Source organism: Heptranchias perlo, chromosome 3 (genome assembly GCF_035084215.1).
Source record: "Heptranchias perlo isolate sHepPer1 chromosome 3, sHepPer1.hap1, whole genome shotgun sequence".
Classification (NCBI taxonomy): Eukaryota; Metazoa; Chordata; class Chondrichthyes; order Hexanchiformes; family Hexanchidae; genus Heptranchias; species Heptranchias perlo.
Window position 1 is genome coordinate 13,234,088 of NC_090327.1, and position 25,949 is coordinate 13,260,036.

At 44.0% G+C, this 25,949-nt stretch overlaps 1 protein-coding gene across 1 annotated transcript in view; it reads right to left on the reverse strand.

The window, feature by feature from the left end:
- The window catches only part of LOC137310253 (leucine-rich glioma-inactivated protein 1-like), a 51,020-nt gene that overhangs the window by 24,501 nt on the left and 570 nt on the right, over positions 1 to 25,949 (reverse strand). The window contains exons 2-4 of the mRNA XM_067978153.1: positions 25,843 to 25,914; positions 13,951 to 14,022; positions 13,788 to 13,859 (exon numbers count right to left, since the gene is read on the reverse strand). Coding sequence (XP_067834254.1) covers positions 13,788 to 13,859; positions 13,951 to 14,022; positions 25,843 to 25,914 — 216 coding nt within the window. The remainder of the gene's footprint in view (positions 1 to 13,787; positions 13,860 to 13,950; positions 14,023 to 25,842; positions 25,915 to 25,949) is intronic.

Here is a 25,949-nt window from a genome sequence, read left to right on the forward strand (position 1 = left end):
AAACAGATTCAATAATAACTTTCAAAAGGGAATTGAATAAATACTTGAAGGCGGAATAATTTGCAAGGCTATGGGGAAAGAGCAGGGGAGTGGGACTAATTGGATAGCTCTTTCAAAGAGCCGGCACAGACATGATAGGCCGAATGGCCTCCTTCTGTGCTGTATCATTCTATGATTCTATGATAATTATAATCTACTTGCACATAGCCCTTGTAGTTTGCAATGCCATTTAAAGCTCTTGATTGGATTAGTGGCTTATTATTGCTAAGAGTATCCATTACATAATATAATACCAGCCAACATACTGGTAAGAGGGCAAAAGCTACGCTGGCTTGTGACTGTCCCAGAGAGAGTTCTAGAAAGCTGAACTGCATCAGATCACTGTGATTTATTTCCTTTGACTGAGACAGCGCTATGCTCTCTCCCTTGAGAAACGTCAAGATTGACGTTGTAAAATAACCTTGGCCCTGATTCCTGCTATTACACAATTTCTTTTTCTGCCTAGTTCAGAAACCATACTAAAAATAGGAGAGGAAGCTCTAGTAGTAGAGCACTGGCCTCCTGTGCTAGGCATCTGGGGTTGAAATTCCAAACCTGACTCTGAACTTCACTGATTCTTAACAAGGCTACCAGATAGAATGACTTGTGTTAGTGGAGCATCTTTGTCACAAAATGATCAAAAATCATCAGACAGGACCTATTTCAACCCTCTAGTGATTATTTTCATCCACAGTAAAGTTTCACAATAGTGACTTGTAATTTAGAATTTTTATACTTTACACCCTGCCAATTTGAATTTATTTCTCAAATGTGACTATTAGAGTTGTTATGATCTGGAATGCATTGCCTGAAAGGGTGGTGGAAGCAAACTCAATAGTAACTTTCAAATTGGATATATACTTGAAGGGGAAAAATTTGTAGAGCTATGCAGAAAGAGCGGGGGAGTGGGACTAATTGGATAGCTCTTTCAAAGAGCCGGCACAGGCATGATGGGCCGAATGGCCCATTTCTGTGCTGTATGATTCCATGATTGACTCAATGTTTGTTCTTTAATTTTTCAAACACAGAAAAAACAGAGTTCATGATGTAAATGAACAAAAATATTAATAAGTATCCCACTGCAGGAACCACTACTGGTTTAGCTGCCTCTGAAATCAGTGCAAGTAAGCGTGTCAACTATTTCTCCATGCACCTACCTATTTATCCAAATGTCTCTTCCATCTATCCAAATGTTTAGGAACACTAGTCAGCACAGAGTGTTTAGATCTATTTTGGGACAGTGCTAGGTTCATGCAAATGAGAATTTGACCTTGTGCAGGTTTACATTCACAACAGATAAGATCACCATGCTAACAGCATGGTAAGGGCTCTACACTTTAATACTTCATGAAATACGGCATATATTTTTAAAAATTGACCATGAATGGACTTGTGCTTATGAAGGATTGGGAGTCCAGAGTCATTGTTGTGGATTTCATTCCCCCAACAACAAAATGATTTCCCTCATTTTCCGCCTTCCACTCCTAACTCATACTGGGTAATGTAGGTTGAAATTTCCTTACCAGCATGGTAATTCTTCATGTATGAACCAAGACCAAGTATCAGCACGTACTTGACCCTGAGGGGTGCTCAAACCTGAGCTTCATCGTCTCTTCTTCTGATGTCCCCACACACACACGCACTGGCATATTCCAACTGAGGGAACCCCAAATGATTCAATTCTCCCTAGCCAGGCGACATAGAAGCCAACTGTGTGTCCCACCACCATCTTAGCTGAGATCAGCTCACTTAGCACAAATCAGAGACAAACCTGGGCCTTCCTGGTCCACGTAGCTCAGCACCACAACACATTGTGACCCACGAGGCCACTTAGACCCAACTAAAGCCTTTTTTTAAATGCAAAAAGCAAAACTGTGAGGGTGTGTGATGGATGTAAAAGGGTAAATGTCGCAATTTGCTGTTCCCAGTGCAAAGTGTCATGTGATAGAAATTCGGATGCATGGATCATTTACACAATTCACAGCCGCTAATTTTCCGTCAATTAAATTCAACGTACAGAAAATCATGTGGGCCGCAAATTGAGCATGTTAACCTCCATGTTGAAATTCTTGATATGCTAAAAGCTCTGTACCAGGCGGTAAAATTGTAAAATTTGCTCTGTAGTTCCAAGCATGGCAATTCTGCCACCAGGACCACAACTAAATTTGAATTGACATTTCAAGTCAGGGGTTACCAAAATAACACACTCTGGGGGTGATTTTAACTTGGGGGGGATAGTATAAAATGGGTGGTATCGAATTGGCCGCCCATTATACACTCCATCAGATTTTCCCTTCTATTGACTAGAATGGAAAGGACAATTGGCCATGGTGTATAATGGCCAGCTAATTTGATATGCCCCACTTTACACCATCGGCCAAAGTTAAAATGACCCCCTTCTGCATGCTATATATAGAATAATGAATGACAGTAATTAAAAGGCAAAAACATTATTGCAAGGTTCACAGTAAGTGAGGTAATATAAACCGTGAAAGGAAATGCAAGTGGTTTATCATCCGGATCCGGAGGTGAGATTCCAGCCTTAAAGCCATTCCAGTCTGCATTTACTTTCAATAAATAATGTATGCATAATAACTTTTAAAAGGGAAGTGATTACATAAATGTAAAAGAAAAATTTTAAAGAATACGGGGAAAGGGTATGAATTGACTAGCTCTTTCAGAGATCCGGCATCAATGCAATGGGCTGAATGGTCTCCCTCCGTACTGTGAAATTCTGTGATCCTGCATACAGCATTGGGAACTTAAGGCACTGCCTTTGATTTTGACAATTCATCACCTGCCAAGAACAAATGCACATACATTCCTGGATGAGGGGAGAGGAAGGGCAATGTTTTAGATGGAACATGGTGGTGTAGGATTTGTACTCTGTCACCATAGAGACGGCAATGTTAACACAGTTAGGCCAAAGTCTATATAATATAAAGTCTGTTGATGGGACTTGGTAGGCAACTAGGGTTGCCAACCCTCCAGGATTGTCCTGGAGTCTCCAGGAATTAAAGAATAATTTCCAGGACACTGTTGCAAGCAACCCAGGAAAAAAATCAAAGGGGCATTAAAAAAAATTGTGTTTTTTTTTTAATTTTCTCTGAACACTTTTGCTTATTAGTTATAAAAGTATTGGGGAAAAGGGCTGTTTGACTGGGTGGGGCAGTTGGAGGTGGGAGGTCATGTCATGAAACCTCCAGGAATACATCCAACCAGAGTTGGCAACCCTTTACACAACCTGACCATGTATCTCCCACTTCCCACACCTATTCTACATAAATGTGATGTGGAGATGCCGGTGATGGACTGGGGTGGACAAATGTAAGGAATCTTACAACACCAGGTTATAGTCCAACAAATTTATTTTAAAATCACAAGCTTTCGGAGATTATCTCCTTCGTCAGATTCATTCATCTGACGAAGGAGATAATCTCCGAAAGCTTGTGATTTTAAAATAAATTTGTTGGACTATAACCTGGTGTTGTAAGATTCCTTACATTTATTCTACATAAAGAGCATGAAGGTCCAGCTCCACTACAAATGGCAGACAAAAGAACTGGTGTCTATTTGTAGCAAAACTGAAACGAATTTGCACCACACACAGTACCACAATTATTCCATATTTTAGGTGTGGGATTTTACCCGTGTCTGCTGGATCTACCCAGGCTACAATGCCTTATAAACTATTCATTTCAAAGTACAAGACTGCAACTAGAATCTATTATTAAGGATGTAGTAACGGAATCTATTATTAAGGACATGGTAGCAGGGCACTTAGAAAATCATAATATGATTAGGCAGAGTCAACAAGGTTTTATGAAAAGGAAATCGTGTTTGACAAATCTATTAGAGTTTTTTAAGGGTGTAACTAGCAGGGTAGATAAAGGGGAACCAGTATATTTTAATTTTCAAAAGGCATTCGATAAGATGCCACACAAGAGGTTGTTACACAAGGTTAGGGCGCATGGATTGAGGATTGGTTAACGGACAGAAAACAGAGAGTAGTAATAAACGGGTCATTTTCAGGTTGGCAGGTTGTAACTAGTGGAGTGCCACAAGGATCAGTGCTTGGGTCTCAGCTGCTTACAATATATATCAATGATTTAGATGAGGGGGCCAAGTGTAATGTATCCAAGTTTGCTGACGATACAGAGCTAGATGGGAAAGTATGCTGTGGGGAGGACGCAAAGAGACTGCACAGGGATATAGACAGGTTAAGTGAGTGGGTGAGAAGGTGGCGGATGGAGTATAATGTGGGGAAATGTGAAATTATCCACTTTGGTAGGAAGAATAGAAAAGCAGAATATTTTTTAAAAGATGAAAGACTAAGAAATTGAATCACAGTAAGTTAACATGCTGGTACAGCAAGCAATTAAGAAGGCAAATGGCATGTTAGCCTTTATTGCAAGTAGGTTGAAGTATAAGAGTAAGGAAGTCTTACTGCAATTGTACAGGGCTCTGGTGAGACCACACCCCTGGAGTGCTGCGTACAGTTTTGGTCTTCGTACCGAAGGAAGGATATACTTGCCTTAGAGGTGGTGCAACGAAGGTTCACTAGATTAATTCCTGGAATGAGAGGGTTGTCCTATGAGGAGCGATTGAGTAGGATGGCCTATACTCCCTGGAGTTTAGAAGAATGAGAGGTGATCTCATTGAAATGTATAAAATTCTTAGAGGGCTCGACAGGGTAGATGCTGAGAGACTGTTTCCCCTGGCTGGAGAGACTAGAACTAGGGGTCATAGTCTCAAGATAAGGGGTTGGCCATTTAAGACCGAGATGAGGAAAAATTTCTTCACTCAGAGGGCTGTGATTCTTTGGAATTCTCTACTGCAGAGGCCTGTGGATGTTCCGTTGTTGAGTATATTCAAGACTGAGATCGATGGATGTCGGGACACTAAGGGAATCAAGGGGATGGGGATCAGGCGGGAAAGTGGAGTTGAGGTAGAAGATCAGCCATGGAATGGCGGAGCAGGCTCGAGGGGCTGAATGGCCTATTCCTGCTCCTATTTCTTATGTCCTTAATACATTTCAAAAGTAATAACTGAGAAACAGATAAGCACTTTTCTCAATGTACACAAAACATCAAACTGATGAAAACGGCATGACAAAGAAAAGCAAAGCTTCGAAAGAAAATAAAGAGGAGTAATGCTGATATTTGTAAGAACGTATAAGCATAGATCTCGATAACAAAGAACAGTATAGTATCATATATGACTGTTCACCTATCAAGCAAAGCCAAATTAGCTTAAGTAAACGATAATAAAGTACCGATGATTATCAATGAAAGTACAAGACAGTAAAAATACACATAAAAGATCCATATTTTCTGAATTTAATTGTGAGCTGTGCAAAAAAGTAGGTTTTGATGTAATGTTTGTTTGACTCAGGAGTACATTTGGAGATGTTCACTCATTCTTATCAATTCTTTTAACCATCTTAAATACCTCAATTAGATCACCCCTTAATCTTCTATACTCAAGGGAATACAAGCCTAGTATATTGCAACCTCTTTACCCCAACTTCTTTACCCAGAGAGTGGTTAGAATGTGGAACTCGCTACCACAAGGAGTAGTTGGGGTGAATAGATTAGTTGCATTTAAGGGGAAGCTAGATAAACACATGAGGGAGAAAGGAATAGAAAGATATGCTGATAGGGTTAAATGAAGAGGGGAGGGAGGAGGCTCGTGTGGAGCATAAACCGGCATGGAACTGTTGGGCCGAATGGTGTTTGTGTGCTGTAAATTCCATGTAATTCCCTCCCCAACCCTCATGCTAAATTGCTATGACAACAGTGGTGCAGGATACTACTTCTACTGGTCAAACCGATACAGCTTACGGGTACGGTAGCATAGTGGTTATGTTACTGGGCTAGTAATCCAGAGGCCTGGACTAAAATCCAGAGTCATGAGTTCAAATCCCGCCACGGCAGCTGGCGAATTTAAATTCAATTAATTAATTAAATTCAATTAATTAAATAAAAATCTGGAATTAAAATACTAGTATCAGTGATGATGGCCATGAAACTACCGGATTGTCGTAAAAACCCATCTGGTTCACTAATGTCCTTTAGGGAAGGAAACCTGCTGTCGTTACCTGGTCTGGCCTATATGTGACTCCAGACCCACAGCAATGTGGTTGATTTCTTAATTGCCCTCTGAAATGGCCTAGCAAGCCACTCAGTTGTAAAATCTCGCTGCAAAAAGTCATAATAAGAATAAAACCGGACGGACCACCCGGCATCGGAACACAAGGCACCGGACACGACAACGGCAAAACACCAAGCCCAGTCGACCCTGCAAGGTCCTCCTTACTATCATCTGGGGACTTGTGCCAAAATTGGGAGAGCTGTCCCACAGACGAGTCAAGCAACAGCCTGACATAGCCATACTCACAGAATCATATCTTTCAGCCAACGTCCCAGACTCTTCCATCACCATCCCTGGGTATGTCCTGTCCCACCGGCAGGACAGACCCACCAGAGGTGGCGGTACAGTGATATACAGTCAGGAGGGAGTGGCCCTGGGAGTCCTCAACATTGACTCTGGACCCCATGAAATCTCATGGCATCAGGTCAAATATGGGCAAGGAAACCTCCTGCTGATTACCACCTACCGTCCTCCCTCAGCTGATGAATCAGTCCTCCTCCATGTTGAGCACCACTTGGAGGAAGCAAGGGCACAAAATGTACTCTGGGTGGGGGACTTCAATGTCCATCACCAAGAGTGGCTCGGTAGCACCACTACTGACCGAGCTGGCCGAGTCCTGAAGGACATAGCTGCTAGACTGGGCCTGCGGCAGGTGGTGAGCGAACCAACACGAGGGAAAAACTTACTTGACCTTGTCCTCACCAATCTCCCTGTCGCAAATGCATCTGTCCATGACGGTATTGGTAGGAGTGACCACCGCACAGTCCTTGTGGAGATGAAGTCCCGTCTTCGCAATGAGGACACCATCCAACGTGTTGTGTGGCACTACCACCGTGCTAAATGGGATAGATTCAGAACGGATCTAGCAGCTCAAAATTGGGCATCCATGAGGCACTGTGGGCCATCAGCAGCAGCAGAATTGTATTCCACCACAATCTGTAACCTCATGGCCCAACATATTCCTCACTCTACCATTATCAACAAGCCAGGGGATCAACCCTGGTTCAATGAGGAGTGTAGAAGAGCATGCCAGGAGCAGCACCAGGCGTACCTAAAAATGAGGTGCCAACCTGGTGAAGCTACAACTCAGGACTACATGCATGCTAAACAGCGGAAGCAACATGCTATAGACAGAGCTAAGCGATTCCACAACCAACGGATCAGATCAAAGCTCTGCAGTCCTGCCACATCCAGTCGTGAATGGTGGTGGACAATTAAACAACTAACGGGAGGAGGAGGCTATGCAAATATCCCCATCCTCAATGATGGCGGAGTCCAGCACGTGAGTGCAAAAGACAAGGCTGAAGCGTTTGCAACCATCTTCAGCCAGAAGTGCCGAGTGGATGATCCATCTCAGCCTCCTCCAGATATCCCCACCATCACGGAAGCCAGTCTTTGGCCAATTCGATTCACTCCACGTGATATCAAGAAACGGCTGAGTGCACTGGATACAGCAAAGGCTATGGGCCCCGACAACATCCCAGCTGTAGTGCTGAAGACTTGTGCTCCAGAACTAGCTGCGCCTCTAGCCAAGCTGTTCCAGTACAGCTACAACACTGGCATCCACCCGACAATGTGGAAAATTGCCCAGGTATGTCCTGTCCACAAAAAGCAGGACAAATCCAATCCGGCCAATTACCGCCCCATCAGTCTACTCTCAATCATCAGCAAAGTAATGGAAGGTGTCGTCGACAGTGCTATCAAGTGGCACTTACTCACCAATAACCTGCTCACCGATGCTCAGTTTGGGTTCCGCCAGGACCACTCGGCTCCAGACCTCATTACAGCCTTGGTCCAAACATGGACAAAAGAGCTGAATTCCAGAGGTGAGGTGAGAGTGACTGCCCTTGACATCAAGGCAGCATTTGACCGAGTGTGGCACCAAGGAGCCCTAGTAAAATTGAAGTCCATGGGAATCAGGGGGAAAACTCTCCAGTGGCTGGAGTCATACCTAGCACAAAGGAAGATGGTAGTGGTTGTTGGAGGCCAATCATCTCAGCCCCAGGGCATTGCTGCAGGAGTTCCTCAGGGCAGTGTCCTAGGCCCAACCATCTTCAGCTGCTTCATCAATGACCTTCCCTCCATCATAAGGTCAGAAATGGGGATGTTCGCTGATGACTGCACAGTGTTCAGTTCCATTCGCAACCCCTCAGATAATGAAGCAGTCCAAGCCCGCATGCAGCAAGACCTGGACAACATCCAGGCTTGGGCTCATAAGTGGCAAGTAACATTCGCGCCAGATAAGTGCCAGGCAATGACCATCTCCAACAAGAGAAAGTCTAACCACCTCCCCTTGACATTCAACGGCATTACCATCGCCGAATCCCCCACCATCAACATCCTGGGGGTCACCATTGACCAGAAACTGAACTGGACCAGCCATATAAATACTGTGGCTACGAGAGCAGGTCAGAGGCTGGGTGATCTGTGGCGAGTGACTCACCTCCTGACTCCCCAAAGCCTTTCCACCATCTACAAGGCACAAGTCAGGAGTGTGATGGAATACTCTCCACTTGCCTGGATGAGTGCAGCTCCAACAACACTCAAGAAGCTCGACACCATCCAAGATAAAGCAGCCCGCTTGATTGGCACCCCATCCATCACCCTAAACATTCACTCCCTTCACCACCGGCGCACTGTGGCTGCAGTGTGTACCATCCACAGGATGCACTGCAGCAACTCGCCAAGGCTTCTTCGACAGCACCTCCCGAACCCGCGACCTCTACCACCTACAAGGACAAGAGCAGCAGGCACATGGGAACAACACCACCTGCACGTTCCCCTCCAAGTCACACACCATCCCGACTTGGAAATATATCGCCGTTCCTTCATCGTCGCTGGGTCAAAATCCTGGAACTCCCTTCCTAACAGCACTGTGGGAGAACCGTCACCACACGGACTGCAGCGGTTCAAGAAGGCGGCTCACCACCACCTTCTCGAGGGCAATTAGGGATGGGCAATAAATGCTGGCCTCGCCAGCGACGCCCACATCCCGTGAACGAATAAAAAAAAAGAAAAAAGTAAAATGTAGTGGCGACATTTCTCCAATGCAATGGTTGAAATGGTCCACTTTGCACTTGGTTGCATTTCTTGAAAATGAGAAGGTATCCTGATATCAAGCACAGAATAGCCAACTGCGCAAAATCATGTTCATTTAATACCTACACATTGAATTGCAAAAGTAATAATTAGAGAGAGAAAATATGATCCTTATAGCTCATCCCTCCTATACTGTACCATCATGATGGAACATGGGTTTTGTGCCTTCGGTTCCCCATAAGTGGATTTCTCGATCACGGCAAGACCATCAGGGAGGTAGAGTACTAATCAAGGGAGACAGATGTGGAGATTGCTGACCTGGGCCACTCTTACACTGTTCCTAGTGGCTGCTTACACAGTATTACATAGAATGTACAGCTCAGCAACAGGCCATTCGGCCCAACTGGTCAATGCCGGTGTTTATGCTCCACACGAGCCTCCTCCCACCCCACTTCATCTCACCCTATCAGCACACCCTTCTATTGCTTTCTCCCTCATGTGTTTATCTAGCTTCCCCTTAAATGTATCCATGCTATTCGCCTCAACTACTCCATGTGGTAGCAAGTTCCACATTCAATCCACTTTCTGCGTCAAGAAACGTCTCCTGAATTCCTTATTGTATTTATGAGGGACTATCATATTGTACCATATTGTATTTATGAGGGACCTAGTTTTGGATTCCCCCACAAGTGGAAACATCTACTCTCCGTCTACACTATGAAACCCCTTTATAATCTTAAGGACCTCTATCAGGTCACCCTTCAGCCTTCTCTTTTCTAGAGAAAACAGCCCCAGCCTGTTCAGTCTTTCCTGCTAGTTATAATCTATCAATACTGGTATCATCCTTGTAAATCTTTTTTGCACCTTCTTCAGTGCCTCAGCATCCTTTTTAAGTAGCTCTGGTGAAAGTCTGGGAGGTAATTTGTTGTTCAAATAACCAAAAGCAACAATTTAAAAAGAAAGCAAAATAAGGACAGTCCTGAAAACACTGAGAAGTTTAGACAGTTGGCTCATTATCAACCCCAATGCAGGATATCGAACTCGGAAAAACACCATCTCATAGCTGCTTTCTGTCAATCACCTGTTGACTTTATCAGGGCTGTTTTTTATGACTAACAAATGAAACATAACAAAATCCTCGAGAGTCAATATTCCATCACCACTGGGTAACTAAGTGCTCCTAAATTACTATCACATAAGGTGAGCATGGCAAGAAGGAATTATATAGTATTTACAGCACAGAAACAGGCCATTCGGCCCAACAGGTCCATACTGGTGTTTATGCTCCAAAAGAGCTTCCTCCTACCTTACTTCATCTCACCCTATCAGCAAATCCTTCTATTCCTTTCTCCCTCATGTACTTATCTAGCTTCCCCTTCATGATGTTTTTAAAATAACTAATTAGATAATGAGGTTTTATAAGCAGTAAACAGATAAAACTTATGAAGTCTACCCCTAACACTTAAACAGACTTCAATGTAGCTCAAGTGGCAGAAACAACTTGTGACATCATTTAAGATTGGAAACGTGAGGCAGCCATTTTTGGACTAGGCAGAAACTAGTAGAAGCCTACAATACCACTGATTTGATAATTTCACCTTTTTTGTTCCTGTGTGCAACTCTGACATGTTTTTCCTGTAAAACACAACTATTTAATTGACGATAGAAACATTTCCATCGTCTGAGATTATGCCTGCGTATTGCAATCTTCCAGCTGCATCATGTGCTTCTGGCCAGTGCTTATTTCACGTCATGGCAAAATGTATGACTCATTGAGTAACACAGCTATTTACATTACTTTGCTAAATCTTGATCTTTTCTCTTTGCCAAAGTTTTCGCTAAAGTATTAGTGAAGTTTGTTTCAAGTACCTGTGATTTTTTTTTAAATCTTTGGAGATAAAGGAGCTAATTTTAACCTAACTTGCTGGGCGGGAAATCCATCAGATCTGGTTGAACACTGGTTTTACACCCCGTCCAATATTACTGTCCATTGATTGGAAATATATCGCCGTTCCTTCATCGTCGCTGGGTCAAAATCCTGGAACTCCCTTCCTAACAGCACTGTGGGAGAACCTTCACCACACGGACTGCAGCGGTTCAAGGAGGCGGCTCACCACCACCTTCTCAAGGGCAATTAGGTATGGGCAATAAATGCTGGCCTTGCCAGCGACGCCCACATCCCACGAACAAATAAAAAAAAAATTAGGCGGGATGTAAAACTAGCAATGTACCCGAATTCATCAGTTTCCCGATGGGCGAGTTAGGTTAAAATTGCCTGCCAAGGAGTCTGCTATAGCTTTGAAATTCTTTGCCAATTCTTTGACACACATCCCACTAATATTGAAATCAGAATTTTAACTGAAAGGAAACAAAATGTGTTGATTGATGATATATGCTGGTGGAGTTAGGGTAGAATTTTCCCAAGGGAACAAGAATATGTTTTTGAAAGCCAAAATCAAGAATCAATGAAAAATAGAAAAAAGCCTGGTAGAAAAATGTTTCTCAAGAAAACAACCAATGTATGTAAGCCACAAAAAGATAATACTAAATTGTCTACCTTATAAACATATTTTAAAATATTCTGTGTTCCTATAGAGAATATTTCCTGTGCAGAATACCAGCACCTCCCCCCACGCCCCGAATTACATGATAATTAAATTCTTCTATTTCCCACACCAGCCATCTTTGTAGTTTCCTGATTATGGGTAGTTTTGCGCTTGGAACTGGGCTGAGGCTGTCCAAACTAATTTTACATAGGACTTTTAAAATATTGGCCCAGAATATCGTGGGACTGCCACCGATTTCTCGCTGTAACTCCAGAGGGACACTGGGGGAAACCCCAGGGAAATAGCGTAAGCAGCGTTGCGAGTCATTTTTTTCATGAGGTTTCCACCAGTCTCCACACGAAGTTACAACAGGAGACCCAGTGGTAGCCCTGCAGAATTCCGGGGCCAGAGTTTCATTCCATCAGTCCGGGCTGGATTCCAAACCAAAGACCAGAGTTGAATCGGACAAACAACAACAACAACTTGCATTTATGTAGCACCTTTCACATAGTAAAACGTCCCAATTTGCTTCACAGGAGCATTACCAAGCCACATAAGGACATGTGACCAAAAGCTTGGTCAAAGAGGTAGGTTTTAAGGAACATCTTAAAGGAGGAGAGAGAGGCAGAGGTTTAGGGAGGGAATTCCGAAGCTTAGGGTTCAAAATCAGGATGTGTAAGAGGCCAGAATTGGAGCAGTGCAAAGATCTCAGATTGATGTAGGGCTGGAGGAGGTTACAGAGATAGGGAGGGGCGAGGCCATGGAGGGATTTGAAAACAAGGATGAGAATTTTAAAATCGAGGCATCACCGGTCCGGGAGCCAATGTAGATCAGTGAGCACAGGGGTGATGGGTGAACGGGACTTGGAGCAAGTTAGGATACGGGCAGCAGAGTTTTGGATGAACTTAAGTTTATGGAGGGTGGATGATGGGAGGCCAGCCAGGAAAGCATTGGAATAGTCAAGTCTAGAGGTAACAAGGGCATGGATGTGGGTTTCAGCAGCAGATGAGCTGAGGCAGAGGCGGAGACGGGAGATATTACGGAGGTGGAAGTAGGCGGTCTTGGTGATGGAGCGGATATGTGGTCAGACGCTCATCTCAGGGTCAAATAGGACACCAAGGTTGCGAACGGTCTGGTTCAGCCTCAGACAATGGCCAGGGAGAGGGGTAGAGTCAGTGGCTAGGGAACAGAGTTTGTGGTAGGGACCAAAGACAATGGCTTCAGTCTTCCCAATATTCAATTGGAGGACATTTTTGCTCATCGGACAAGCAGTATGACAAATCAGAGACAGTGGAGAGGTCAAGAGAGGTGGTGGTGAGGTAGAGCTGGGTGTTGTCAGCGTACAAGTGGAACCCGACGTGTTTTCGGATGATGTCACAGAGGGGTAGCATGTAGATGAGAAATAGGAGGGGGTCAAGGATAGATCCTTGGGGGACTCCAGAGGTAACGATGCGGGAGCGGGATGAGAAGCCATTGCAGGTGATTTCTCTGGAGGTTCCATCGATCTTCTCCCAGAGGACCACCATGGAAATTCCAGGCGAACAATTCTAACAATCCATAGGTGCATTTAAGGAGAAGCTAGGTAATTACACGAGGGAGAAAGGAATAGAAGGATATGCTTATAGGGTGAGATGAAGAGGGGTGGAAGGTGGCTCGTGTGGCGCATAAACACCTGCATAGACCAGTTGGGCCAAATGGCCTGTTTCTGTGCTGTAAATTCTATGTAATTCTATGCAACTACACTTAGATAACATGTTACATTATAATGGGTATTGCATCAAGTTTTTATATTGTACCCTATCTACATTACAGCTACTAACATAACCCACAGATCAAACATCAGTGAAAGAAATACATTGATTTCAGCACAATAGAACAGGACGTTATTGGTGGCCATTACTATTTTAGGATTGTTTACTTCTTTTTCTCAAGAACATTTGTAGTTAAGGTACTGGGTCGTATGTTATGTTAAATGTATAGGTTATGCTGAATGAGAAAAGAGATACTTACAAGTGAATTAGAGACTTAAGTCCTCGAAAAGCATACCTTGAGATGGACTGGATTTTGTTGTTTTCTACAAACCTGGCAGAAAAATCAGCATTTCAGTATTCTTATATTAGTGATACTCGATTACTACACAGTGTGAACATGTCCAGATTTGTCATCTACTTACAGGTACTCGAGTTTAGAAAGTCCAAGGAAACCATCATCCCCAACAGTGTCAAATGAGTTTGAAGTGAACAAGCTGTTAAGAAAGTAATAATCGAAACAACAATAATTTTTCTTTTTAGAAAATATCTGACATTATTATTGACACTGACAATATTTACGCATTTCTCAATCACATTGTTGAAGGTGGAGTTTTCTTTTGCTGGTCAATCTTGCCTGAAAGGCTGGTGGAAACAGATTCAATTAGTAACTTTCAAAAGGGAATTGGATAAATATGTGAAAAGGAAAAACTTTGACTATGGGGAAAGAGCAGGGGGAGTGGGACTAATTGGATAGCTCTTTCAAAGGGTAAGCACAAGCACGATGGGTGGAATGGCCTCTTTCTGTGCTGTAAGATTCTATGATTCGATCTTTATGCCCAACGAGGTGAGTCAGGTCAGTGCGGGGAATAGAATACTTTTCCACAATTTGAAACAAAGGGTTAATATGAAAGACTTCACGGTCAGATGCAGCAAGGGCAAAGGTGCAGCAAGGGCAAAGGTGCAGCGAAAGGGCTCTGTATCTTTTCACATCAGTTTACTTCAAATGTAACTATAGCTGAGCACCCTTACTGCATCGATATGACATTACCATTTTCTGTGTCAGTGTGACCTTTCTGTTTGAGCTGCCAATTAAGTGCAAAATAATGCCAAGTTCATGGACAGCGAGTTTTCCCTCTCCCCTTCTTTCTGAAGAAGGAATGCCTCATCTAATGGTATTGCCAAGAACTGAGCAACTCACCCATCATAGGCAGACAAAGTCAAATGATAAGCAGCTCTGAACCCCAAACCTAGTTACCACAATTGTAAACAATTTTACAACACCAAGTTATAGTCCAGCAATTTTATTTTAAATTCACAAGCTTTCGGAGGCTTCCTCCTTCCTCAGGTGAACGATGTGAAAATCGTTACCACAGGCAGTAACACCACTTACTATCATTTTTCCCTCCTGCCCTGTCCCCACCCCTATTAAGAATGTTAGGATAAATTTAGTGATTCCATGCTGCCAGCAGGGAACAGCATTTGAAGGGAGTACAAGTCAGAGAATCATCACAATAATAGTGTTGTAGCTCTATCTCTGACCTACGAGTGGCTACTCTACTGTGTCCACTCTTTAAGACTTAAAAAAAATCTTTCATGTTTTCACAGGTGTTACATTTCCTCCATGGCATAACAATAGGACTCAGTCATAGGCAATTGTAACAAGGAAAGATATCTTGCAAATTTGACCCTGTTGGAAGCACAGGAAGACTCGGAGAAATTGGAGCATCGACAGGTACCTCATATATTTTTCGCAGCCTACCGCACATTCTGAGCAACAAACTTGCTTCAGAAATGTGGCTAACTGCACTTGAACTTTTAAGTGATGAAATTGTCTGGAATTCTGTGCTGGTTACCTCCCCCCCCCACCCCCCTCAACCCCCCAATTGCACGATACTTAATTTTTCGATTTCCTACACTAGCCACCTTTGTAATTTCCTGAATGAGACTGCCAGATTATGGGTAGTTTTGCACTGTGTATGGACTCACACCCACTTGCAACTAGGTTGAGGCTGTCCAAACTAATTTTACATAGGATCTCTACGGTACAAAGAAACAGTGGCCCTGAAATTTCGCAGGTCTGCCACCGATTTCCCGCCATAACTCCAGCGGGACACTGGTAGAAACCCCAGAGAAATAGTGTAAACGGCGTTATCAGTAATCGTTCGTGAGGCTTCTCCCGCCAGAATTCGACAGGCAGGATAACCGATCTGTGAAGTTTTTTTCTGTTGGACCAGGTGCAACAAGTCCAGGTGGATATGGAAATACATATCTGGATGAAGCACTAGTAACCCTTGTGGGGCTACTCTGGTCATAACCTTGCAGACAACTCGGGAATTATCTTCATTCACCTCAGTTGCTAAAGAGGGAAACTTTGCCCTATAGCTAGCCTCCTTCATCATTGCTTCGGATTGTATTGAACCCAGCAATAAAAGATGAGTCCCTCTACTGCCCAACAAGCGGGGCTATAATATTCTAATGCGGGGCAAATACTAACATTGCCAAGGGTGATTTAATTGAAATAAAATACTACTGTCATATACAGATTTCCTTTACCATATAGAAACATATACCTCCCTAAAATTACAATTTAGCGAAGTCAGGAAGCACTTCTTCACACAAAGGATAGTGGAAATCTGGAACTCTCTCCCCCAAAAAGCTGTTGAGGCTGGGGGTCAATTGAAAATTTCAAAACTGAGATTGATGGATTTATCTAAAGCCCTAGTTATTCGATTCGCCAGGACACTGGTCCCAGCCCGGTTTCAGTGGAGCCAATTCCAATGTACTGGAACAGCTTGGCTAGAGGCGCAGCTAGTTCTGGAGCACAAGTCTTCAGCACTACAGCCGGGATGCTGTTAGGGCCCATAGCCTTTGCTGTATCCAGTGCACTCAGTAGATTGGGAAAATAGATTAAAAGATATGACGGTAGATAAGCAATGGCAAACATTTAAAGAAATATTTCATAATTCTCAACTAATATACATTGTATTAAGAAATAAAAACTCCACGGGAAAAGTGATCCATCCATGGCTAACTATATATTTATATAGCACCTTTAACGTAGTAAAACGACCCAAGGCGCTTCACAGGAGTGTTAGCAAACAAAATTTGACACCGAGCCACATGAAATATTAGGACAGGTGACCAAAAGCTTGGTCAAAGAGGTAGGTTTTAAGGAGTGTCTTAAAGGAGGAGAGAGAGGTAGAGAGCCGGAGAGGTTTAGGGAGGGAATTCCAGAGCTTAGGGCCTAGGCAGCTGAAGGCATGGCTGCCAATGGTGGAGCGATTAAAATCGGGGATGCGCAAGAGGCAAGAATTGGAGGAGCGCAGAGATCTCAGAGGGTTGTAGGGCTGGAGGAGGTTAGAGAGAGAGGGAGGATTGAGGCCATGGAGGGATTTGAAAACAAGGATGTGAATTTTAAAATCGAGGCGTTGCCGGACCAGGAGCCAATGTAGGTCAGCGAGCACAGAGGTGATGGGAGAACGGGACATGGTGCGAGTTAGGATACGGGCAGCAGAGTTTTGGATGAGCTCAAGTTTGTGGATGGTGGAAAATGGGAGGCCAGCCAGGAGAGCATTTGAATAGTCCAGTCTGGAGGTAACAAAGGCATGAATGAGGGTTTCAGCAGCAGATTAGCTGAGGCAGGAGCGGAGACGGGCGATGTTATGGAGGTGGAAGTAGGCGGTTTTGGTGATGGAGCGGATATGTGGTCGGAAGCTCATCTCAGATCATATAGGATGTCAAGGTTGCGAACAGTCTGATTCAGCCTCAGACATTGGTGAGGGAGTGGGATGGAGTCGGTGGCTAGGGAACAGAGTTTGCAGTGGGGACCAAAGACAATGGGCTCAATTTTAAAAGCCAAGTCTGGGTGCGTTGTTGGGGGGGGGTCCAAAATTGGAGAAATCCGGAACGGGAACGAATCCCAGCCCCAACCCGCCGACTTCTGCGTTTGACCCAGAGTCATCTGGGTGCGCGCACCGGTACCGAACCTGGAAGTCCCGCCGGCAATTAAAGCCGGCGGGACGATATTTAAAGCAGCAAATGTACCTCATTGAGGCAATTAAGGTAGTTTATTTTTTGCCTTTTGGGCAGTTAAAACAATTTTGAACTTACCTTGGTGGCTTTCCCACGGCTTCCGATTGAAGGACTGGATCATTGAAAAATGGACTAAATAAATTAAATAAAATTACATTTCACGTAAAAAAATAAATAAACATACCTTCCAAAGTTGTCACCTGCACTCACCCCCCCCCCCCCACCGATATCCAATGTCCGATGTCACTTGCACCCACCTCTGATATCTGCTATCACTTGCACCCCCCTCCGATGTCTGATGTCACTTGCACCCCCCTCTGATGTCCGATGTATCCCCCTCCTCCGATCTTTGTTTCCCCCCCAATCTCTCTCCCAATGGCCGTGAGGTCTCTCTCTCTCTTTTCTCCCCCCCACCTCGGATGTGCAACTCCTGTCAATCAGGCTGGCTGCCAGCCGCCAAACCCGGAAGAGGCTTTAAATGGCCTCGGCAACCCGCCTACTTTCCTTCCAAGTTTGGCACCCCCCAAATCACTCCCCCCACCCTGTACTCTTCCCACCGGCCTTTTAAAATTGAGCCCAAAAGCTTTGGTCTTCCCAATATTTAGTTGGGGGAAATTTTTGCTCATCCACTACTGGATGGCAGACAAGCAATGTGACAAATGAGAGACAGTGGAGGGGTGGAGGGAGGTGATTGTGAGGTAGAGCTGGGAGTTGTCAGCGTACATGTAGAATCTATCGTTGTGTTCAGAAGTTAAGGATAGTATTAGATTAAAGGAAGAGGCTTATAATGTTGCCAAGAAGAGTAGTAAGCCTGAGGATTGGGAGAATTTTAGAAACCAGCAAAGGGTGACCAAAAAGATGATGAAGAGGGAGAAAATAGAATATGACAGTAAACTAGCATGAAATATAAAAATAGATTATAAGAGCTTCTACAAGTATGTAAAAAGGAAGAGATTAGCAAAAGTAAACGTGGGTCTCTTAGAGGCTCAGACAGGAGAAATTATAATTGGGAATAAGGAAATGGCAGAGATGTTAAAACAAATATTTTATATCTGTCTTCACAGTAGAAGGCACAAAAATCATACCAGAAATTAGAGGCCTTAGAGAGGGTGCAGAAGAAATTTACTGGAATGATTTCAGGGATGAGGGACTTTAGTTACGTGGATAGACTGGAGAAGCTGGCATTGTTCTCCTTGGAACAGAGAAGGTTGAGAGGAGATTTGATAGAGGTATTCAAAATCATGAAGGGTCTAGACAGAGTAGATAGAGAGAAACTGTTCCCATTGGCGGAGGGGTCAAGGACCAGAGGACATAGATTTAAGGTGATTGGCAAAAGAACCAAAGGTGACATGAGGAAAAAGTTTTTTACACAGTGAGTGGTTAGGATCTGGAATGCACTGCCAGAGGGGGTGGTGGAGGCAGATTCAATCATGGCCTTCAAAAGGGAACTGGAGAAGTACTTGAAAATAATACATTTGCAGGGCTACGGGAAAGGGCATGGGAGTAGGACTAGCTGGATTGCCCTTGCAGAGAGCCAGTATGGGCTATATGGGCCGAATGGCCTCCTTCCATGCTGCAACCTTTCAATGATTCTATGATTCTAATAATGGGGAACCAAGGGTCAAATGAGAGTGAGGGACTTAAAGTAATTAATATTAGTAAAGGAAAAGTACTGGAAAAATTAATGGGACTAAGAGCCGACAAATCCCTAGGACCTTATGGCCTACATCCGAGGGTTCTAAAAGAGGTGGCTGCAGAGATAGTGGATGCATTGGTTGTGATCTTCCAAAATTCCCTAGATTCTTGAACGGCCCCAGTGGATTGGCAGGTTGCAAATGTAGCACTAATATTCAAGAAAGGAGGGAGAGAGAAAACAGGGAACTACAGGCCAGTTAGCCTGACATCAGTCGTCAGGGTAACGTTGGAATCCATTATTAAGGAAGTGATAACAGGGTACTTAGAAAATCATAATATGATTAGGCAGAGTCAACATAGTTTTATGAAAGGGAAATCGTGTTTGACAAATCTATTAGAGTTTTTTGAGGATGTAACTAGCAGGGTAGATAAAGGGGAAACAGCGGATAGGTATATTTGGATTTTCAAAAGGCATTCAATAAGGTGCCACACTAAAGGATGATACGCAAGATAAGGGTTCATGGGGTTGGGAGTAATATATTAGCATGGATAGAGGATTGGTTAAAGGACAAAAAATAGAGAGTAGGAATAAACAGGTCATTTTCGGGTTGGCAGGTTGTAACTAGTGGAGCGCCGCAAGGATCAGTGCTTAGGCCTCAGCTATTCACAATCTATAGTAATGACTGAGATGAAGGGACCGAGTGTAATATATCGAAGTTTCATAGAATCAGAGAAAGGTTACAGCACGGCAAGAGGCCATTCGGCCCATCGACTCTGCGCCGGGCCTACGCAAAAGCAATCCAGCTAGTCCCACTCCCCCGCCCTATCCCCGTAGCCCTGCAAATTTTTTCCTTTGCTGATGATACAAAGCTAGGTGGGAAAGTAAGCTGTGAGGAGGACACAAAGGCCTAAATTTTATCCTGGAAGAACATGTGGGTTGGGGGCGGGAGGCAGTAAAAATTTTTTAACATCTAAAACCCCACCCCAACCCACCCACTTCCGGTTTTAACGGAGGCGGGACCAAGGGACGGGCGACCAAACAGCTCTTAGGAGGCAGGTCGGTCACTGAAAGCTTTCAAGGATACTGCGGGCCTCCATTTTGATAGCTTTTTTATTTTTAACCCCTGGGGGCCGGGATGCCCGGGCCTTCTGCTTCACGCCACGTGCGAGGAGGCGAGAGGGCCTGAAGCAGCAAGTAAGTGCCTTCATTGCACTGCTTGTGGGCCCGGAGGAGCAGGAGTGCTTCCCCCAGCCCAACAAGCTTACCTGCAGCGACCCCTCCCACGATCTCACCCCTGACCTTTCCGATCTACCCCCGTCCTCTCCGATCTGCCCCCCCCTGGCCTCCACGATTTCTTCCCTCCCTCTTCTCCACTCCCCAGCTGTGGCCTACCAGTACAGGCCTTCCCGCATGGCAGGCTGCCGGCCGGGAATCGGAGAAAAAATTTTAACGGCAGGACCTTGGGTTCCCCCCATTTTCAGATTTCTAGGCCGCTATGACCCCTAACGCCGCTCCCCCCACCCTGGCTCCCTGTAAATACCGGGGCCTATGGTTCTGTCTTTTAGGACCATAAAAACATCACCAAATCTTCAAATGATTGGCATAAGGCTAATACCCAGAGTATTACTTCAAAGTAAACCAGGCTAGAAGAGCCAAAGGATATAACTTTAAATTAATGAAAAGTAAGTTTAAAACACTTATTAGGAAAAATTTCTTTACTCAAAATGAAATTATTGTTTGGAAAGCTAGGGTAACAGACACAACGACATCGAGGCCATTCAAACTGAGTTAGATGCTAGGCTGAGAATGTAAAGATACTAGTTGGCCTGAATGGCCGTTTCTCATTCCTCCAGCCCCAGCGCTGGACAGGTGCAGTGCACCCAAAGTACGCTATCCCTTTACACCCTGGCATTTTCTATCCCGAGCCATTTACCTGGCTGGGGGGCACCTACAGACCTACCACCCCTCACCCCCCACACCCCCACATGGCTTAAAATCGACAGAAGGGCAGGAAACTGAGGCTCAGTTGCAGGCCTCTCAAGCCTGCAGAGACATTTTGGATCCTGGAGGTTCGACTGCATGTCAGTATTTGCCCCCCCCCCCCCCCTCCCGATGCAGGGGAGCAGCAAAGAAGGTCCTCAGGGTGAGGGCGGAGAAGGGGAATCCTCCAACCAAAAAAAAAGCCTGGCTGCAAGTCTCCTGCCTGCCCCCAGGAGCTGTCATGCACCGTCCCGTCAGCAGGGACTCAGGGGGCAGGCGATGGGGGCCATGTTTTCAGGGTCCTGAAAATGAAGTGAGAGGCCAGGTGTGCACCTCCCACCTCATCCATATAACTCCGATGGATCTGTGTCTAGTGCAGGCCAAGGCCACAATTCACTGCTCCCCCCCTGCCACCCCGCCAACCCCAGGAAAACTCTAGTGCCATGTAATGCCATGTTTCTGCTCCTTTTCCATGACCATTGCGTGTGGGGAAATGGGTGCTCCCTGGGAGTAAGGGTCAGGAAATTGCCTCTCATATATTCACTACTTTCTTTGGAATTCTCCACAAATGTCTTAATTGTGTTTTTAAATTGTTCTTGGGATGTGGGCAAGACTAGCAAGGCCAGTATTTATTGCTTGACCTGACGACATTAAGAATCAACCGACCCGTTATCCTGAGACTATGCCCCCTGGTTCTAGATTCTCCAGCCAGGGGAAACAGCCTCTCAGCATCTACCCTGTCAAGTCCTCTAAGAATTTATATACGTTTCAATGAGATCACCTCTCATTCTTCTAAACTCCAGAGAATATAGGCCCATCCTACTCAATCTCTCCTCCTCGGACAACCCTCTCATCCCAGTCAATCAGTGTGGGACTGGAGTCACGCGTAGGCCAGACTGATTAGGCGTGGCAGGTCCTTTCCCCCCCATGACATTAGTGCATGTGTTGGATTTTTACAACAAGTTGGCATTACTCTAGTGCCAGTCCATAAATTATCAGATTTATTGAATACAATTCACAAATTGCCACAGTAGGATTCGATCGCACGACCTCTGGGTTGCTAGACTTCCATAACATTGGGTCAGTTGGGTTAGAATTGTGCGTGTCAAATATTGCAGTTCAGGCTTTCACATTAAGTTTCTTTCTATTGTTAACCATGCTGAACCCCACCCTCTCCTCACCCATTGCAAAACTCCATGGACTAGAATCTCAAGACCTTTACCCCTCGTCCATTAGACCTGAACCAACCGTGATATTTTTCTGGAAAATCCTAAATTTGCTGATTTTTATTTTCATTCTCATCCAGAAGAATTTGTCCATCAATTAAGACTAATTTGTAATAGAGTGTCCTTATAGCTTAATAGGTAGCGACACTGAGTGGTGTGGCAGTGACCTATTCAGATCAGGAAGCTCCCTAGATTTGCTTCCTGGTCTGTGCCAAGTTAGCCAAACACACAGAAACAGGAGCACTATCATGTGGTCTTAGTGTCCTTGAGTAAGGAGGTAAAAAATTAGTGAGGATTCCTGCTGCTAATTGTTATACGGTAATTTACGTTGAAAGTGCATAGAAATAAATGCTTGATGGGGACATGGTCATACTCAGGTGCGATAGTCCCCATGATCAATAGCACACCAGGATTCATTGTACATACACAAAGAATGCCTAGTTGGAAAGCTGCCAGAAAACCTTGAAAGAAAAAATCATAAAGAAAAAGAAAGCTTTTTTTTTAAAGAAATGGAGCAAGCAGAAGCATTATATAACTGGACCTCCCCTTGCAGGGAGAGACCCAGCTTTCCCTGGCACCTCCTCACGCAGCAAAGCTGACACCAGGGAGTCAGTGGAGTGGGAATATGAATTGGTGCATAGACATCATAAAGAAGATAGGGGACAGCCCTGCCCCATTCCGGCGGGAAGGGCTGAGGATTGCTGCCTGTAGTGTTTTATACATGATTCAAATCCAATATACAAAATTCTGGCACATGAAACAGTTAACACCACTATATCAGATTACTGCCTTCTGTGTCTGTGATCGCCACATCCCTCGTTACCATCTGCTGCATAATGTGATTCACTTGCAGAACATTATCAGCAGAGCAAGATGCTTCGATTTATCAAAAATTTCAAAAACTGCTACACATTTGGAAAATGTTATTATTTTAAAAAACAAAAATATCCGTTTACACCGTTAAAGCACAAACATTGTCTATGCCAGTGAAATGGGGAAAAACAGGTCAAAATAGATAAATGAAAAGACTCATTGAATAACTGTTACGATCATAATGACTCTTCCAGCATGCTTTAGTGTGGAAATGGAGAGGGGGCAGAGAACCAATTAAAGCATGACAAATAGCTAAGTACTTTAATTAGATGAAGGAGTACCCTTCCCTGGGGTGGATTTGCAGCTGTTTCGATAAAAAGTCCTTATTTTTCCTGCGTCTCGCGGGATTTTCACTGACTTTAAGAATTCTAACATTTACCATGCGCACTGCAGTACAGTTGTGTTCAGACAGCAACTGGACAACATCTGGCAGCAGTGCATGAGGCAAATGGTTCTTTGCGTTTGTGATTGCAAATTTGATGTCTTGCTTCATTATAGCCATGTCCCACTGAAGAAAGGATTTAATCGTGACCACGGAGAGTTAGGGAGAACATCTTATTCGTGGCAGGAGAAACAATAACAGCTTCCATACCTACAAACATACGAAATTGGCGGGCAGGTAACGACCAGCTGGTCCATCAAGCCTGCCTCACACCTCATGATGACTAAACACTTTCCACCCCCCGCAGCCATGTAATCTCCTGGGAAAGGCAAAAATAAACAGAGAAAAAACCCAGGGACAATAAGGGAAAAATTACTCTGGGAAATTCCTCTCCATCGCCCTCAGGCAATCGAAACCAGTCCAACAGTTCAAATGGATCAAGTGTTATCTGTAAAGACACTTACCTTCTGTATGATAAGATCTCTGCCCCAGTCAGGATCCGGTCCAGCTCCCTCTCGAAGGCATGCAGAGAGTCAGCACCCACCACACATACGGCAATGTATTCCAGAGGCGTAATCATCCACCATAATACCAGAGAACTTAAAAGTTGTGTGACAGGCTGGGACCATAATTGACCTGCCTCTTATCAAGCAATCTGTCTCCTTCCTGAAATCTCACAAAAGCTCCAATTCTTGAAGACTGAGGAAAATTAGAAATCTGGATAAGGTGTCGGCTGTGGCTCGGTTGGTAGCACTCTCACCTCTGAGTCAGAAGGCTTTAGATTCAAGTCCCACTCCAGAGACTTGAGCACATAATCTAGGCTGACACTTCAGTGCAGTACTGAGGGAGCGCTGCACTGTTGGAGGTGCCGTCTTTCAGATGAGACGTTAAACCGAGGCTCCGTCTGCCCTCTCAGGCGGATGTAAAAAAATCCCATGACATTATTTCGAACAAGAGTAGGGGAGTTATCCCTGATGTCCTGGCCAATATTTATCCTTCAACCAATGTCACTAAAAAACCAGATTTTCTGATCATTATCTCATTAGCTGTTTGTGGGAGTTTGCTGTGTGCAAATTGGCAACCAAGTTTCCTAAATTATAACAGTGACTTACCTAATTAACTGTAAAGCACTTTGGAACGCCCTGAGGGCCTGAAAGGTGCTATATAAATGCAAGTTTTTCTCTTTTTTTTCTTCCTATCGTAGTAAAAATGGGCTACCTCTAAGTGGAGTATCTAGTTACCATAAGCAATAGCGCCACCTCTGACTACTGACAAGGGGTATGTCACACCCAAGGCTCCAAGTCCAGTATAAGACACACTAGGAGGTTTGCTATAGCCATAATTATGCAGGATAATTTTCAAATTATTTATCAGAATGCTGCGATGTACAAGTCTATTTAAAATGCTGCTTGAGCAGTACTGCCTTGGATCTGAAACACTTTTTTAAAGAAATTTTAGTTTTTACAATGCGTTCCCCGACCTGCCTCCTAAGAATTCATAGCATTCTTGGAATAAACTAAAAAAAACTGCAATACTGCCCTGTTATAAATTTTGCTGCAGTAATACTACTGCAGTCCTTGTAGGATTAAGAAGCTAAAGATATATGATTCCTTTGTTGAGTTTGGATGCGGTACCTCGGATATTTAAATGTACTTTTCACTCCAAATATTACAAAATTATTAGGATGAATGTCTTTTCTCCAATGTATGCATATTTTGTACATCTCATCACCAAGAATCAAGTCAACACTGACATTATTTTAATTCCCTGTTTGAAGATTAATTAATATGTAAAACAATTCATCACTCCTGAATAAATAGGACCTACTTACGCAATGTAACAACACTGATAATTACACCTATTGCTTTTAAGTTTACCAATACAGTTGTTTGTAAATAAATATCATAGATTATTTTTCCTCATTATTATTCTTTGTAATTACACTACATTTTAAGACAGCCTTGTGGATTATTTTACCATCTCCAACAAAAATCTAGTATTACTCTCTTCTTGCCTGTGACAGTGTTAAATTATTCCGGGGGTAACAACTGCTGCAACACCCTGGAATGCCCTCTGATGAATACAGTCGCTGCTTCCAGGCATCAAGATATAAAGGGAAATGAAATGGAAAAACAGAGACTTCATTGCCTACTGAATAAACATAGAAAACAAGATTGAATCTTACAGGAGCTGCAGGGATGGCATGTGTGAGAAGCTGCCTTCTGGGATTTCACTGAAACCAGACTTCACAAATGATCTGTGAACAAAATGCATCAATTAAAATGCCAGAAT